Source organism: Sphaeramia orbicularis, chromosome 5 (assembly GCF_902148855.1).
Source record: "Sphaeramia orbicularis chromosome 5, fSphaOr1.1, whole genome shotgun sequence".
NCBI lineage: Eukaryota > Metazoa > Chordata > Actinopteri > Kurtiformes > Apogonidae > Sphaeramia > Sphaeramia orbicularis.
The window spans coordinates 18,273,371-18,289,338 of record NC_043961.1 but is presented as its reverse complement, the minus strand read 5'-3'; the positions used below and the strand labels follow the sequence as shown (position 1 = coordinate 18,289,338).

The 15,968-nt window shown below is 37.3% G+C and overlaps 1 protein-coding gene across 1 annotated transcript in view; it reads left to right on the top strand.

Moving 5' to 3' along the window:
* LOC115419034 (receptor-type tyrosine-protein phosphatase gamma-like) overlaps positions 1-15,968 on the top strand; it is a 662,327-nt gene that overhangs the window by 524,303 nt on the left and 122,056 nt on the right. Inside the window, exon 6 of the mRNA XM_030133641.1 lies at positions 11,426-11,492. Coding sequence (XP_029989501.1) covers positions 11,426-11,492 — 67 coding nt within the window. The remainder of the gene's footprint in view (positions 1-11,425; positions 11,493-15,968) is intronic.

Below are 15,968 nucleotides of genomic sequence, written 5' to 3'. Positions count from 1 at the left end.
TGAACACAAAGTATTCTGGTGTTTTAGACCACACTGGATACAAGTCATGGATTTGATTCTTTATCTTATTCTAAGATGCAAACATCATCGTTAGCCAGTTTGCATAATTGTAAATGTTCATGTAATTGTAAAAAACGATGTAGGAAAGAGGAATAACATCGTGTTAGAGTCAAGAAGTGAGAATGAAAATGGGCTAAATATGTTTAGAACTACAAATGAACTATGCTCTGTTACTTCTAGTTTTGTTTAATGTCCCAATTCTAACCATCCTCCTTTATCCGGGCTTGGGGACCTGTTAAAGTGACCCAAAAGAGACCCTCTGGACCAGCTACTTAGGTTAGTTATTGATGTATTGGTTTGTTTGTTTAGTTTTTCTCTTCATTTTCTTCAGTGTAGTTTGGTTTTTAACCTTACAGTCCACTTAGGACACGACAACAAGTCACAGTAAAACAGGAATATTTACAACCAGAACCCTAACCCCATAAAGATGGGCCAAGAACATTGAAGAACTAGACGTCTTTAGGGAGAAGAATGGGTCAAAGAGCACAAATAGAAGAATAAAATACTTTATAGTTACTCCTCGTTAATGTTGCTGAGACTGTTTACTTTGCATTGTGCTGTTTTTTTAACATGAAGCATCTTGGTTTTCTGGACCACAGTCGATACTGCAGATCATGTATTTTGGATTTTTTCTGATTATTGGAAGCAAACATCACACCGTCAATGATCTGAAACAAACCCTGACATCCACAATGGACTAGAGTCCAGGTGAAGGTTCTAGACTGGTCCTCACTGGTCTTGCCAGGTTTAAAAATCACTGGACATCTATGGGTGGGTGTTATAGAGCATGAACACACCACAGTCATCCAGGGGTTTAACAGGAAAGATGGGAGAAAATCATAAATACAGGAATAAAACAGTAAAAAGTGTTGAACGGCAAGGGAAACTCAACAGATTACATTAACAAAAAGATGGGCAAAAGAATTGAATACTGTTATATCATGTGAACAATGGGACAATATGTGTGTATCAGTTACTTCAACCTCCTCTTCAGCCTAGGGGCGAGAATTTTGTTGGAAAAATTTAGTACAGTTTTTTATAGCGCCAAAACAATAGTTTTGTAGAAACTTAAATCTGCCAAAATTTACTTACGAGGTCAAATGAGTGGCCATTTTTCTCAAAAAAAAGTTGTAAGAAATGCATAGAACTGTGTTGAAATAATGCTAATACATTTGTGCACAGACTACTGATATTATTTGACAGTGGAAGCTATATTTTCAGAAATATTGGATTTGGAATAGCACGTGTATGTGAAAACTTTTGCTGGTGGACGGACGTGACATTACCCATGATGATCTGGTCAGTACCAGTACTTTATTAGTAATAAACTTATATACTTACTATTGCTAATTCTCCTCTTATTCATAAATGTTAGTATTGCGGATCTAAAACAATAACAGCTGACACAAAAACACAAAATGTGGCAGTGGACGAATGTGACATGGTTGTTATGGATCCCATCATACTGATGCTCTGCAGCCATGTCACCGTTTCCACAAATGATCCCTGTGCAAAAACTAGTATCATAATTATTTATTGTATAGTTTATCATCATACTAAAGAGTAAATAATATAGAATTGTTATTTCTTTATAAAAATGCTTATTATTAGAAAACTCTTGATTTAAAAAGTGACGTGTGACATTCTTCATGTATGTATTAGTGTGACATAAGCAGGATGTATCAGCACCATGCTCCATATTGCAACCTGTAAAAATAAAACATGACATGTAGTATATAATCTTGTAAGAAAAATTGGGGAATCTGAAAGAATAGAATATTTGTTTTTCAGGTAAATTCAGTTCAAATATAACTAGGCCATTTGTGACATGAAAGTATAGCATTAATTGTGATGAAATTGGACATTTTTGACCTGAAAACATAGTTCATGTGACCATCAACATGTTGCAACAGAACTGAAATCCTATAAATTTGCATAACTTGCATTTACCAACACAAAGTTCCTTTGGGGATTCACTTATATTGATTTCTTATGCACAAAGACATAAACAAGACCTCTAAGCAAATTTTAGCCGAAATGCTTCTACATGCTGGAGGGGCTGCGGGGACACAGAGGCAAACCACACCCACATTTTTTGGTCCTGTATGAAAATGACAACTTTTTGGAAAAATGTTGGAATAAAAATAGAACAGATTTTAGGTTTTAAATTACAGCAACCTACTTTACCACTTCTGTTAGGAGATTTTCCTGATGATTTCACAATAAATGACAAATACCTTCTAAAAATCTTTGGTGCTGCAGCAAAAAAAAAAAAATCACTCGTAGATGGCTTCAACTTGATCCACCGGTGCTGGAGGAACGGTTGAAAATTGTTGAAGAAATTCACAAAATGGAGAGATTTACGTTTATGCTGAGGCTGCAAGCTGAACTTAACATGATAACATGGAGCAAATGGATTAGTTTCCTTAAAAACAATTAATGTGTGGTTTGTCTCATAGTCCTGTGAATTGTTATATAAACTGATGCTCAAAAAATTTAATTGTGTAACTTGATTGCTATTTCATAACTGTAACCTAAATTAGCTTTACTGTTAGATTGTGACTATTATCTATTGCCGATTGCTGTTTGTTGTTATCTTTTGTATGACAAAATGATAAATAACTGATAAAAAGTAAGTGTCAAAAAAAAAAAAAAAATCTGTAAAAAGTACCTGCTGATGATGATATTGACCTCTGTCTGTTTCCTACAGACCCTGTGTTTACATCACATTAGGCTGTTTTTCTATGTGATGTCCATATGTTTCTGTTTGTAATGCTCAGGTTGTTGTTTTAATGTGAATGTGAGGAAATGTTACTGAGCTGAATCATTCCTGCAGCAGAAAAAGAGCAGGATTCTGTCGACATTCCTCACTTGTTTTACAGACATCGAGGCAAATGGAATTATTAAGAAAAGTCAAACATGTTGAAGTGTTTAATGTAACCTGCTCCGTGTTTGAATCCCGGAGTTGATACCAACCACTCGACGCCGGAGCTCCAATAAAGTTCAAGTGCATCACATTTATGTGTTCCAACAAAGACCTGAATAGTGTAAAAACGTCTCATTAGATCCACGTTTTTCATCCACACAACCTTGAGCTTCGTTGCGTGCTTCGGGGTGGTAGCAGCGATGGGATGGGGGCGGTCCTCTTCACATTAAAGGTTAACATGTCAGAGTGAAGGTTTAGGAGACGAACCAATGACAGGTTTAGTTTGAAGACCTTCTGCTCTAAATCCAAACTTGTCAATGACTGTAATTAGACGTGACATGCTGACTGAACTCCAGTACCCATCAGCCACTGCAGTTACACCCACACACTGAATTCATTAGATGTAATTTACCATCAGACAGTGTTTAACAGTTTTTCGGGTCTTTAAGGGGGTCTCTCATTACTGATGCTGAGATGGATGGAGGTTTTGTTCCTCGCTGTGATTGGCTGATGAAGGGCTTTGTCTTGGCTGTCCGTCATCCTGACCGTCACCCAGGTTTTACACAACATCGCTAAGAATGAACTGCAGCATCGTCAGTGTCGTCGTTTTATGCTAATGTAGTATTTTAATCAGTTTTATACAAGACAAAAACAAAGACGATTAGGTCTGTTTTAAAGAGTTTGTTACGATCAAAGTCGTACCAAGATAAACCTGAATAGAACACATTTACAACATGATTCAATCAAACAGGGCGTTCACAAAAGTCCATAAAACCAGTTGAAATAGTTTCTAGTCGGGTTTGTCTAGTGTAAAGGTTTTCTAACCAGTTTGAGTGGAAGAGAAGAAATGAGACTATATAGTTTTTTCTTTTGTTCAGACAAGGAGTAGTTTTAAGTTTTTAGATGTTACCTGCTTGACAGTTTCGACTGTGACTCCAGTCTTCCTCAGAAGCGTCATCCGACCTGTTGGTGACGTGTCATTTATCAGCTGGTCAGCTCGACGGACCAATCAGAGCCCGTCGAGCCGACCGTGCCTCCTCCACCTTGGGTGGTCTCTGGAGGAGGGAATCCCTCTGAGGAAGACTGGAGTCACAGTCGAAACTGTCAAGCAGGTAACATCTAAAAACTAAAAACTACTCCTTGTCTGAACAAAAGAAAAAACTATATTTACATAAACAGAAGACAAAATGAACGTCTTTAGCCTTAAGAAATGAGACTACCAAAGCCCATGACCTTCTGCTGGATCATTCTGAAACAATCCACTCTGTTGGGGGGGGGGGGGCATTGATGTGGATGGGGGGGCCAATGGTGGATCTAGATGAAGGAAGAGTATGTAATGGAGGAGGTAATAGCAGATGTGGATGTGAGGGGAGGGGGTGATGTTGGATGACAGGGGGGTCCATGGTGGATCTGCGTGGTGCGTGGTGGGCTGATGGGACAGCATTGCTGGGTTTGAGGACATTGTGGTGGAGGCAGTAGGACGCTGTGATCCGGTGGTGCTGGTGGAGGGGGTGGGGGGTCTCGGGGGATGAGCCTGTGGGCTTTCACAGACAAACATTAATAATGAAACGTTAATTCCCTCCGTCCTCCTTCCTCTGTCTGTCATCTCCTCTCAGTGTCTCCTTTATTTCTCTTAATCTCCTGCCTTTACACACTCACTTTTTTTCTTTTCACCCACTTTCTGTCTCGCCTTCCACCAAAAACAAGCTCTTTATTGCAGTTCCATTTAATAACTTCTTCTGCTGTTTGACATGATTACACAATGTGTGGGTTTGTGTGAGTGTGGATAAGAAACTTCATCTAACATTGACACAATTAAACTTTCTTTAACCCATAACTTCCTCTTCAGCTCTGACTTTCTCTTTCAGTCTTTGTCTGATGTGGATTTGTCATTTTCGAGGCAGTTTCATTGTGTAGATTCTGTCGACTTTTTTGGAACAGTCATTTCATAGTCAGGCCTTGTCCTGTGGTCTGTTCACAGTGAAACACAGGTTGAAATCCTGATGAAAACCTACTGGATCACATAGTTTGAACATTCTGGAAGGTGCTCTTTAATTCTCTACATATGTATGAAAACAGATATTTGTATTTAAATCAATGGAAACATCACTGTATTTATTCTTTCATGTGTCTGTTGAGTTGGAATGAGTGTTTGTCCATCAGTCCACAAGAGTGCACCACTCTGAAGTAACAAACTGGACAAATACCACAAAGAAGAAGAATAACATCAATAAAACCATGTTGACGACAGAGGAGGTTTTACCAATGTTGATATCGAAGGGTTCGTTGTCGTAAATATGTCGTTAGTCTCTCTTTGAAAAGTTCCACAATTTTGGAAATCACTGGCTTCAAATCTCAACACTGGTCCACATGGTTCCTGTTGGTACTGCAACATATTCTCCGATTGGTCTGAATTTATAAGAAAATATAGAAATACAGACAAAATGAACACGGACGGATGGGCAGTGTGGGTTCATGTATGAGGATCTAATGGAGAAAATATATGAACCTTTAAAGTATCAGTCACTAAATAAATTATAAAGCTCATTGGTAAAACGAGAATAAAAGAGTAAAACTAAACAAAAAAGTGGAAAAAAATAGCTGAAAGGTAATAAAATCAAATGAAACGATGCTAAACCCAAATGAAGGATGGTTAAACCTAGACTAAAACCAAGCTAAAAGATGGTGTTAACAGATTAAAACTAGCATAAAATGGTAAAACTAAACTAAAGGATGTTAAAACAGACTAAAAGTTGGTAAAACAAAACTACACTGTGGATAAAATAAACTAGGACATTCTCCACACATCTGTATTATGGTATCATCAAGTTTCCTTCTTCAGACTTAAAGCTGCGGGAGACTTTCGTCACCAATTTTTCATCATATCTGTAAAACCTCAGTCACAGCCTAGGTATCAAGAATCCGTAAGTCTTTCTGTGGTTATTCACCTGAATCTCTTCCCTCACAGTGAACAATTTGGAAGTGTCATCCACCATAAACGAACCATGTGTTTATAGAGCCGGTAGGTAACTCGGGCATCTTTGAAGTTTTGTTGCGACGTGCAATGTGGGAAGCAGAAGCTCGCGCAGCCACTTGGCAGCAGCAGCGCAACCATATGATATTATATGGATGAAACAAACACGAAGTGGAAATGGCTGGAGCTCCGTTTCCCTCCAGCCGTTTCCGCATTTCAACTGTTTCCGCGTTGTTTGTTGTAGCTGCCTCTGCTAGGCGGCTGCGCAAGCTTCTGCTTCCCACAATGCATGTCGCAACAAAACTCCAAAGATGCCCGTGTTACGTACCGGCTCTGTTTGTAAACACATGGTTTGTTTATGGTGGATGGCACTTGCAAATTTTTCACCGTGATCCATGAGATTCAGGTGAGTAATCACAGAAAGACTTAAGGATTCGTGATACTTAGGCTATGACTGGGGTTTTAACAGATTTGATGAAAAATTGGTGACGAAAGTCTCCGGCAGCTTTAAACTCAGACACTTATTTCAACAGTGGATAAAATAACACTGTGTCTTATGATTTTGATAATGTTACTGCATCAGCTGATAGTTTACATTATAGCACTATTAGCTTAGCTCTGATTTTAGACAGCAAACAGCTACAGTAAAACCACAAATCACCTCCATTTTCTGGACGGTTTGTGACACAATAAACTTGCTCAAATTAGGTCATTTTATCTTTTGTTAATGTAACAGCTGTTGATCAGAAAACTATATTTTATTCAATAAATATAACCTGATAAAGTTTTTAATTCTCCTTCAAATCTTGCTAATGAATCCATAATTTACATCAGACAAATAAATAAACCTAAAAATAACTTTTAGAGAGAAGTTCAGTTTAAGTCCATGGGAAACAGAACTTTTTGGAGCAGCACCTCATGGCCGCTGGTGGTATTACACGTTAATCAATTATAGGACTGGATTCACTTGAACCCCTAAAAAGAAACACGGAAGATAAACAAGTAGTGCCAGGCACAACAAACTCCACCCCTCACACATATTGTAGCTTATTTTGGCATCGATCCAGCTGATGTCAGCAGATCAGTTGCCTTTATATATTTGCCAAGTTTGAAGTAAGTTGAAACAAAATTTATGTATTTGTAGACATTTGAAATTTTGCCCATTATAAGTAAATTGGAGAAGAAAAAAGATTTTTATAAAAATTCTGAAAAATTAGAACTTTGACTGACTTTTCCCAAAATTTAATCAGATCTATTCTGGGTCACTGGCAATCTATAAACCCAATTTGGTGTGAATTCAACCAATAGTTTTGCTGCTAGAGTGTTAACAAACAAACAAACAAACAAACCGAACCAAAAACAATACCCCTTGCCTCCCCTTCGGTGGGGGGCAGGGTAATGAAACTAACTGGTCTTTTATAAAATGACTTATGTCCAGTATTTCTTTTATACATTTATTTTGGATCTTTACATTATTAGCTGAGCTCTGTTAGCTTAGGTCTGTTAGCTTAGCTCATGTTTTTAGACTGAAAATAGCCACAGTAAAACCACAAATCACCTTTGTTTTCTGGACAGTTTGTGTCGTCAGTAGCTGAACTAAAGAACTGTCTGGAATCCTATCTTTGATGCAGATTTTGTTTCATGTGCATCAGTGTAAAAAGGCCAAGAGTCCATTTACGAGCTCATGGTTGACAACAACAGTCCCAGTAATTCCACATGCTGTCCTGCGTGTGCACATGCATCAGCCTCCATCATCCTCTGGTTCATTATAGAGTACAGGCTCTGCAGACCATATGGACACTTGTGTCAACAGATGCATGCAGAGCTCCGCAATGCAGGAAGAAACGGCTGCTGAATATTTTAAAAGGTCACACAAAGTACACAAAAACATACTTATCCAAGGTGATGCTGCAGCCGCTCAGCGAGGCTTCAGTCTGATTCCACCAGGAGACCGCGAGCAAAACTGACATTTTCCAAAGTGAATCCAAAGATGTCCGAAAATAATATAGCGATTATTAATTCAGACGGAACCTGAAAAGCTGCTGGAACAATGGAAAGTGAAAAAAACCCACTTCCCTGTAGATACAAAACCACTCATGTAGGAAACAATGACACTGACCTTTCATGCATTTTAATTTTGTCTTTGTCATGTCCATCTAACAAAGCGCATAATGACGGTGATTTTCTGCCCATTTTAACAGCGGGTTTTAGCGCCCGATGCTCACGCTGCTTCACTAAAGACGTTTCCACAAGGTGTCGTGCATTTCAATAGAGGTCAGTAGCAATCTGCACCGTTAGTGCCCAAGAAATAATTTAATATGTTTCACACAATGTTTTCAAATGTTGTAAATGGATCGACTTCAAGCAGAACAATTTCTTCAAGAGGAATAATCAGCTGTAATTGTCGTCACCTGCTGCTTATCAGGAAGTAGAAGAGGACGACGAAGAAAAGACAAGAATCAGAAGAGGACAATGGGAGATGAGAAGGGAAGACCGACGGGACTGAAACAATACTGAAAAGAAGCCGAATCTACGACTGAAATGGGACCAAAATGAAGCTGAAGCAAGTCTGAAACAGGACAGACATGGGACCAAAACCAAGACCGAAAAGAAGCTGAAACAGGACCGAAACCAAGACCGAAAAGAAGCTGAAACAGGACTGAAACCAAGACCAAAATGAAGCTGAAACAGGACCAAAACCAAGACCGAAAAGAAGCTGAAACAGGACCAAAACCAAGACCGAAAAGAAGCTGAAACAGGACCAAAACCAAGACCGAAAAGAAGCTGAAACAGGACCAAAACTAAGAACGAAAAGAAGCTGAAACAGGACCGAAACCAAGACCAAAATGAAGCTGAAACAGGACTGAAACCAAGACCAAAATGAAGCTGAAACAAGGCCAAAACAGGATGGAAATGGGACTGAAACCAAGACCGAAAAGAAGCTGAAACAAGAGTGAAACTGGACAGAAGCAGGACCAAAAGGAAACAGAAACAGGACCGGAGTAATGTCAAAATGGTTTTCATACAGTTTGTTCTTAACTTTTTTTTTTTTTTTTTTTTTTTTTTTTTACTTTTTTTTGTATTTTGTCAACTTCAGTCATAAACGAATGTATACATTTTTAACCATTTAAATGCTTGTTAAATGCTTGCATGTTTATAATGTAAACAAACCTTATTTTTTGATGAAAAAAAAACACAACAAACTTTGTTTTTTCAATGTTCTACATAAAAATTGGATTACTTATTCATTTGTTTTTTGTCCTGTCCTATGTCAATGATTAACACCAACATTAGTTAGTATGCATTATTATTTTTTGTACTAGGTCAAATATTAAATGCTAAATGTGTCAGTGTGCATTTTGTACTCATTTGGTAGAAGGGTGTTAGTGTAGGAATTTAACAGTTTTTATAATGTGATGATTTTAGTGGATGGGTCACAATTTTAAAAATCAGACTAAAATGAACAACTTTTGAATTCTGACCTAAAACAAATTGTGTAAAATAATATGACCTTTAATAACATGAAGTGTAAAGTGTGCATAATATGCTCACCTGGATACTGAAGGTTAACTGCAATGCATAGAATATTTAGTAACAGGCAGAATATTGGTAAAATTACACATATTTTTCTTCAGACATTTCAGTTTGTTCATATTTGTTCACGTGAGTCACATTTTACGGTGAAAGGATACTTTTTTAAATCCAAATATTTTCATAATGTAATTTTACTTATTTCACATTAAAATAAGAAAATTTGGAGTCAGTATTTGGTGGATATTATGGAAGTATTTGTATTGGACACCCCTGCTCTATATGGTGTTGGTGTGTTCTCCAGAGGTTCTGAAAGTCCAGGATGTGGGTCAGGGAGGCGTTCAGGGTCATCAGGTTTCTATAACAACACTGTTTTCTGTTGTTTGTCATCATCTGCTTTTCTAAATCATCACCTTTAACCTCAGTGATTCTGCATGTTCTGGATGGTCCAGTTCACAGTGGTACTGACCCAGATGTGGTTCTGGTTCAGTCCTGAGCAGTCCTGTCCACCGTGGTAATGACCCAGATGTGGTTCCAGTTCAGTCCTGAACGGTCCAATCCACTGTGGTACTGATTCGGTCGTGGTTCTGAGGATGTTACTAACAGAACATTTCTCCATCCGTCTTCACAGCCTTGAATATGACACGCCCACTGATGATGTCACAGTTCACCAGAAAGAACCTGCTTGTTTTAGTTACAGCTTTTTCACCAAAATTCAAACATTTATTATTTTTAATTTGCTAAATGAATCTCAGATACACAGAATGGAGATACTGTTTCTCTCTCACCTTGTTATTAAATATGACACACTTTTTTAAAGAGATAAAAAAAAAGAATAGAATATGAAACATGAACCATAATAGAATCTATCAGTCTGTTTACAACAACAGCTTTAAGTGGAATACAGTAACAGTTACTGTATGTTTTACAGGGTGGGGAAGCAAAATTTACAATGAACATTTAGTTGTTTTTTCTCAGCAGGCACTACGTCAATTGTTTTGAAACCAAACATATATTGATGTCATAATCATACCTAACACTATTATCCATACCTTTTCAGAAACTTTTGCCCATATGAGTAATCAGGAAAGCAAACGTCAAAGAGTGTGTGATTTGCTGAATGCACTCGTCACACCAAAGGAAATTTCAAAAATAGTTGGAGTGTCCATAAAGACTGTTTATAATGTAAAGAAGAGAATGACTATGAGCAAAACTAGTACGAGAAAGTCTGGAAGTGGAGGAAGCAACAAAAAACGTACCAAAGCTTTTATTAAAGCTCTCAAATCCAAAATCCTAACGGATCCAACCAAATCCATGAGAAAAATGGCAATTGAACTTGAGGTAGACAACAAGACCGTTAGAAATGCAATAAAATATGATTTGAAGATTTAAATTCTCATGACTTTCGATAAACTAATTGGTCATACACTGTCTTTCAATCCCTGCCTCAAAATATTGTAAATTTTGCTTCCCCACCCTGTATATGTGAGGGGAATAATGGAACTAAACCCCATCAGATTTTAAAATAGTGCAGTGTTTGTAATTAAATCCACTTTCAGATCCAAATTTCTATTTTTTCAGTGTAAATGTGGCAGTTGGTCCAAAATGAGGTTCAGGAACCAGAACCGGGTCGATTTGAACTCTAATGGGTTTAGTTCACATCCAAACTGACGACTGTATGTGGTTTCATTATTTCTGAACAGAGTCATATGAAAACCTCCAACTGAAGTAAAGATCAACTGAAAACTGAGCATAAATCATTGAATCTGAACAGTTTTTATTCAAATTCTAGCAACGGTAACATGTCCGCATCAGGGTTTATGTTGATTTTATCTATAAAATGTGTTTTAATGTCGTTTATCACCCATGTTTTCCTGTAATTGGACTTAAACTGTTGTAATGATTATTGGTGTGTGTTTGTGTTTGTTGTTCAGGTCGGAGGGAAGGACAACCCCGCCGTCGACCCCATCATCCATGGTCTGAAGGGCGTGGTCCATCACGGTCAGTTTCCATGGTTACGTGGTTTATTCTGTTAATGGCGATTTCACTGTTTTCTGATGAAACGTTAAAACTGGAACACATGGGTCTGAACTTCAGAGTTAAAGTTGTTGATCTTCTGTGACTTCTCCTCCTTTTTTTTGAAAAAATATGTATTTATTGAGATTTTCTTCTATTAACCAAATTAACAAGTTACAAACAAACAACAAGGCACATAGAGAATACATATATATAAAAATACAAAATACACACAAAAAACACAACTAATACTTCCTCTGCTTACATTTATTCATTTGTTCTTTAATCAATGACTTTTATCGACTGTGAACTGTTAAAATGAATCAGATCAAAAATGATTTATCAAATGCTGCAGCGTTTCTCAATATTTAGAGACAAGTGCTGTAAAGTTATATGTCTATGGGGGTAAATTCAATGTAAATGTTATAAATGTCACTATTTTCTGGAATATATTTAACAATCTGGAGGGAAACACAAAGTCAAACCTTCCATATTTTATTCAAATGTACTAAAAACAGTTTGAGGTAAATGTGACTTGATGTCTGTTCTAGTGTGTAGACAATGACAATTAGGAAAATTATTAAGGAACTGTTCATTCTGAAAAAAAAAAAAAAAAAAAAATTATGATGAAAATTGTTTATTTTAAAATTTGTGTTTATTGTGGAAGTTGACCATTATGCATAAAAATGAAAATATCCATCAGTATCAGGTTTGTTGAAGTGTCCAAAACGGTCCAAGTGATGAATTAAACCAGATAAACATGAAGAGATTTATTATAAATATGGCTGATGTTCATCCCAGTAAAGTAACAGTAGAATATGATTGAGTCTAATGAGGTCTGAGATTCATCCAGTTTCACTAATTCAACATTATCTGAAGCTGTTCATGATTATATTTTAATATTTCTGTCCAGATTGTGATGGATTTTGACATTTAGTTTTCTAACGTCCTCAATGTGTTCAACATGTGAGATGAGGATGAAAAGAATAGAATATGAAATTGCTGTGTTTACAGCAGCAAAAATGTAGAAATCACGGTCCAGAAAGAGTAAACACAGGAAATATGGAAGAGTATCTGCAATTTAAATGACTTTTTTCTGTTGATAAATACATATTATTTACACATTTACATTACAATAACACATGATAGAATAATATTGTAGTTTATATTTGCACTGATTGGAACATTCGTCTGTTTCTATTTCCATATTTAAGTGTTTATGGTCTTTACTTTAACACTGTTAGTAAATGTGTTGACAGGAGGAAACAGCAGTAAGAAGAAGTTCATATAAAGTCAGTTTGTGAAAACTCTCCCAGGTCATGGTCTCAGTTTCCCCTGAAAACACATAAATATTCTGCGTGTGTGTCTAATATTTATGACTGTACGACTCCTTTCATGCAACTGTGAAACTCTGTCAGCACCGCCCTGTCGTTCTGTAGAATTCATACATGAAATCACATCAGGTTTATGGATTTTTCTCCTCATGAGGTCGTGAAAATGTGCACAAATACAAACAGAAGAACAGGACTGTTCACACAAACTGGAGATAAAGCACCAGGTTTTCCATTCGTCTGATTCCATGAATGACTCTGCAGAAAAACCACTGAAGATTCCAAACCTGAGCTTTATTATTGCATTAGTGCAAATCAGGTTCAAAGGTTTCTCTTCTCCAGTTACATGTAGTGTCATATCTACTCCTTTAAGGTTTATTTTCAGGGTTTTTGTGGCATTATTCGACATTACTGCTGAACATAGACAGGAAATGAGTTGAAACAGTGAATGGAGACAACCTGCAGTAAAAGGCCTCAGGCTGCTGTTGAAACCAGCAGAACCCATGTGGTTCATCCTCATCCAGGTGAATCCCCAGGAGCCCAGGGTCGTACCCTGAGGTACTCCATTGGCTCTGCAGGACCTGGATACAAATGTAGAAGAAAAATCTGGAGCCACAGTTGGATGTACAGTGTTTTATTTAGTAGATTTAAAGATGGAGTCGGTGGAGAACAGAGAAAATCCAGGACCAGGAAGATAAGATAAGATAAGATAAGATAAGATAAGATAAGGTAAAATAAATTAAGATAAGATAAAGTAAAAACAAAAGGTAAGGTAAAATAGGATAAGGTGAGATAAGACAAAGTAAGATAAGATGTGTAGATGGATTAATTATTTAATTTCACTTTTCTTTTTAGATGTTTTGATCATTTCATCAGTAACTGTTACTAAATCAGCTGAACCCAAAAGCAAAAACGTACATGAATGAATCAGTATAAATGGAATCTCCTCCGTAAGTATTTGAATTTTAAGGCTGAAGCTGCACATTTAATCTCATCACTGTTATTGTGGTATAAATATGATCGTACTACAGATACTAATACTAATATACTAGTACTAATGTACTAGTATTACTGATACTAGTACAAATGCATTAGTACTACTGATACTAGTACTAGTGTACTAGTGCTACTGATACTAGTACTAATGCATTAGTACTACTGATACTAGTACTAGTGTACTAGTACTACTGATACTAGTACTAATGCATTAGTACAACTGATACTAGTACTAGTGTACTAGTACTACTGATACTAGTACTAATGCATTAGTACTACTGATACTAGTACTAATTTACTAGTACAGTTGTATCTGAATTCAGCATCCCACTGTTCACTGAATCTGACTAAAAATCTTCATTGAATTAGATTCACTTAGTCGACCTTTAACCCCGGCGGCGGCGGTGGTGCAGATAAACCCAGATGTACGCCGCTGCAGTGAAATCCTAATGTTTTATTGAACTGTGACTGCAGGCGACTGGAGCTGTGATTGTACTCATCAAAAAGCCTTTTACATCATTCAGAGCCTTTCATACAGTATACTCATACCATAAATGAGGGCTTATGGGAAACAGCGCACCCTCATCCCTTCATGTTAACGAATCAGAGGCTTTTCTCTGTGTTTGTGGTGTTTGTTTTTGTTTGGTTTTTTTTGGGGGGGGGGTTTGGCGCCGTCTGCCCTCGGTTGGTTCAGTCGTCTCCTCACACAGCCCTGAAGATCAGCCCTGTCATCATCAAAACATTGATCCCACAGCCATGTTCTGTCTGCTCCCCTTCCACCCCTCCATCACCCCCCACCCCCCCAAAGGGCCCCATCTGCTTTGCTTCAACAGCTTCAGAGTGAATCGGAGAGCTTCAGCGTATACAAATAAAACTTTGATAAAACTGCACCGCCTCCATAATTCATCGAACACAAAGACCATTCAGGTTCAATCAAGGCCAACCCCTCCAGGCTCCTCCCACCCCCCCACGCCCACGGGGAAGACGCTCGCTCGGCTAATTTACTCCGACTCCACTAGCACTCAGGCTGGCGGCAGCAGTGGGTGGTTAAATTTTTCACGGCGGTTCTGACTTGGCTCTTTGTACCTTCGCGCCTCGTTACATTTTACATGAAACTTGTGTGGAACAAACGCCATCTGACTCGTAACGTCGATACTCTGTGAAAACACTGACATTAACATAACGGGGCTTCAGCGCGGAAGAGGGGAGCCGTGTCTGTGGGGGGGGTTTGGGGGGGAGGGGGGTAGATACAAAGACTGATAATGATGTGGTGGATGATGGGAACAGACAGGGAGGAGCTCGCCGATAGCACTGTCTCTGGTTCCTGGAGTAGGTTGTGTTTCCTGTCTTGAATCATCATCATCATCATCATCATCATCATCATCATCATCAACACATGAACCAGGTTTTATCAACTACACAAACATCTTCTGCTGTTGAGACAGAAAAAAACAAGACTAATGTAAATCCATCCTTTATCAAGGAGTAAAACCAGACTATATAAATGAAAACGCAGTAAAAACAGAGTAAATCCATATGATTATTGTTATTATTATTAATAACCATTTGGTGTCTGTTTATTGTATCGTCTTTTCCTTGTGTTATCTTAAACGAAGAGACTTTACCTGTAGTTTGTCCCATTGGTCTGTTTTATTCAATTATTCCTGACATACGCTGGTCTCAGACTGTTTCTTCCACTGGTTTGGATGAAGATGATAAAGAATTTGAACTAAATCATTGAAAAAATAAGGAAAATATACAAAAAATGAACAACAAATGATTAAAATAAACAATAAAATTAATAAATTGGTGTGTGTGTGTGTGTATATATATATATATATATATATATATATATGTTTATAGATAGATAGATATAGATATAGATATAGATATAGATATACATAAAATTGCTGACCATATTAACCAAAATGAACAAAAAATAATATGAGATAGAAAATAAACACAAGACTGAACAAAAATAAACATAAAGCAGAAGAAAATTAATAAAATCACTGAGAAAACAAAATAATCAAGAAAATGAAGACAACCGAACAAAACCACAAAAATAAATAAATACATAAATTAAAATAGGACCAATGGCCCTGTAGCTTACTGGCCAAATTAAAAGGTTTGG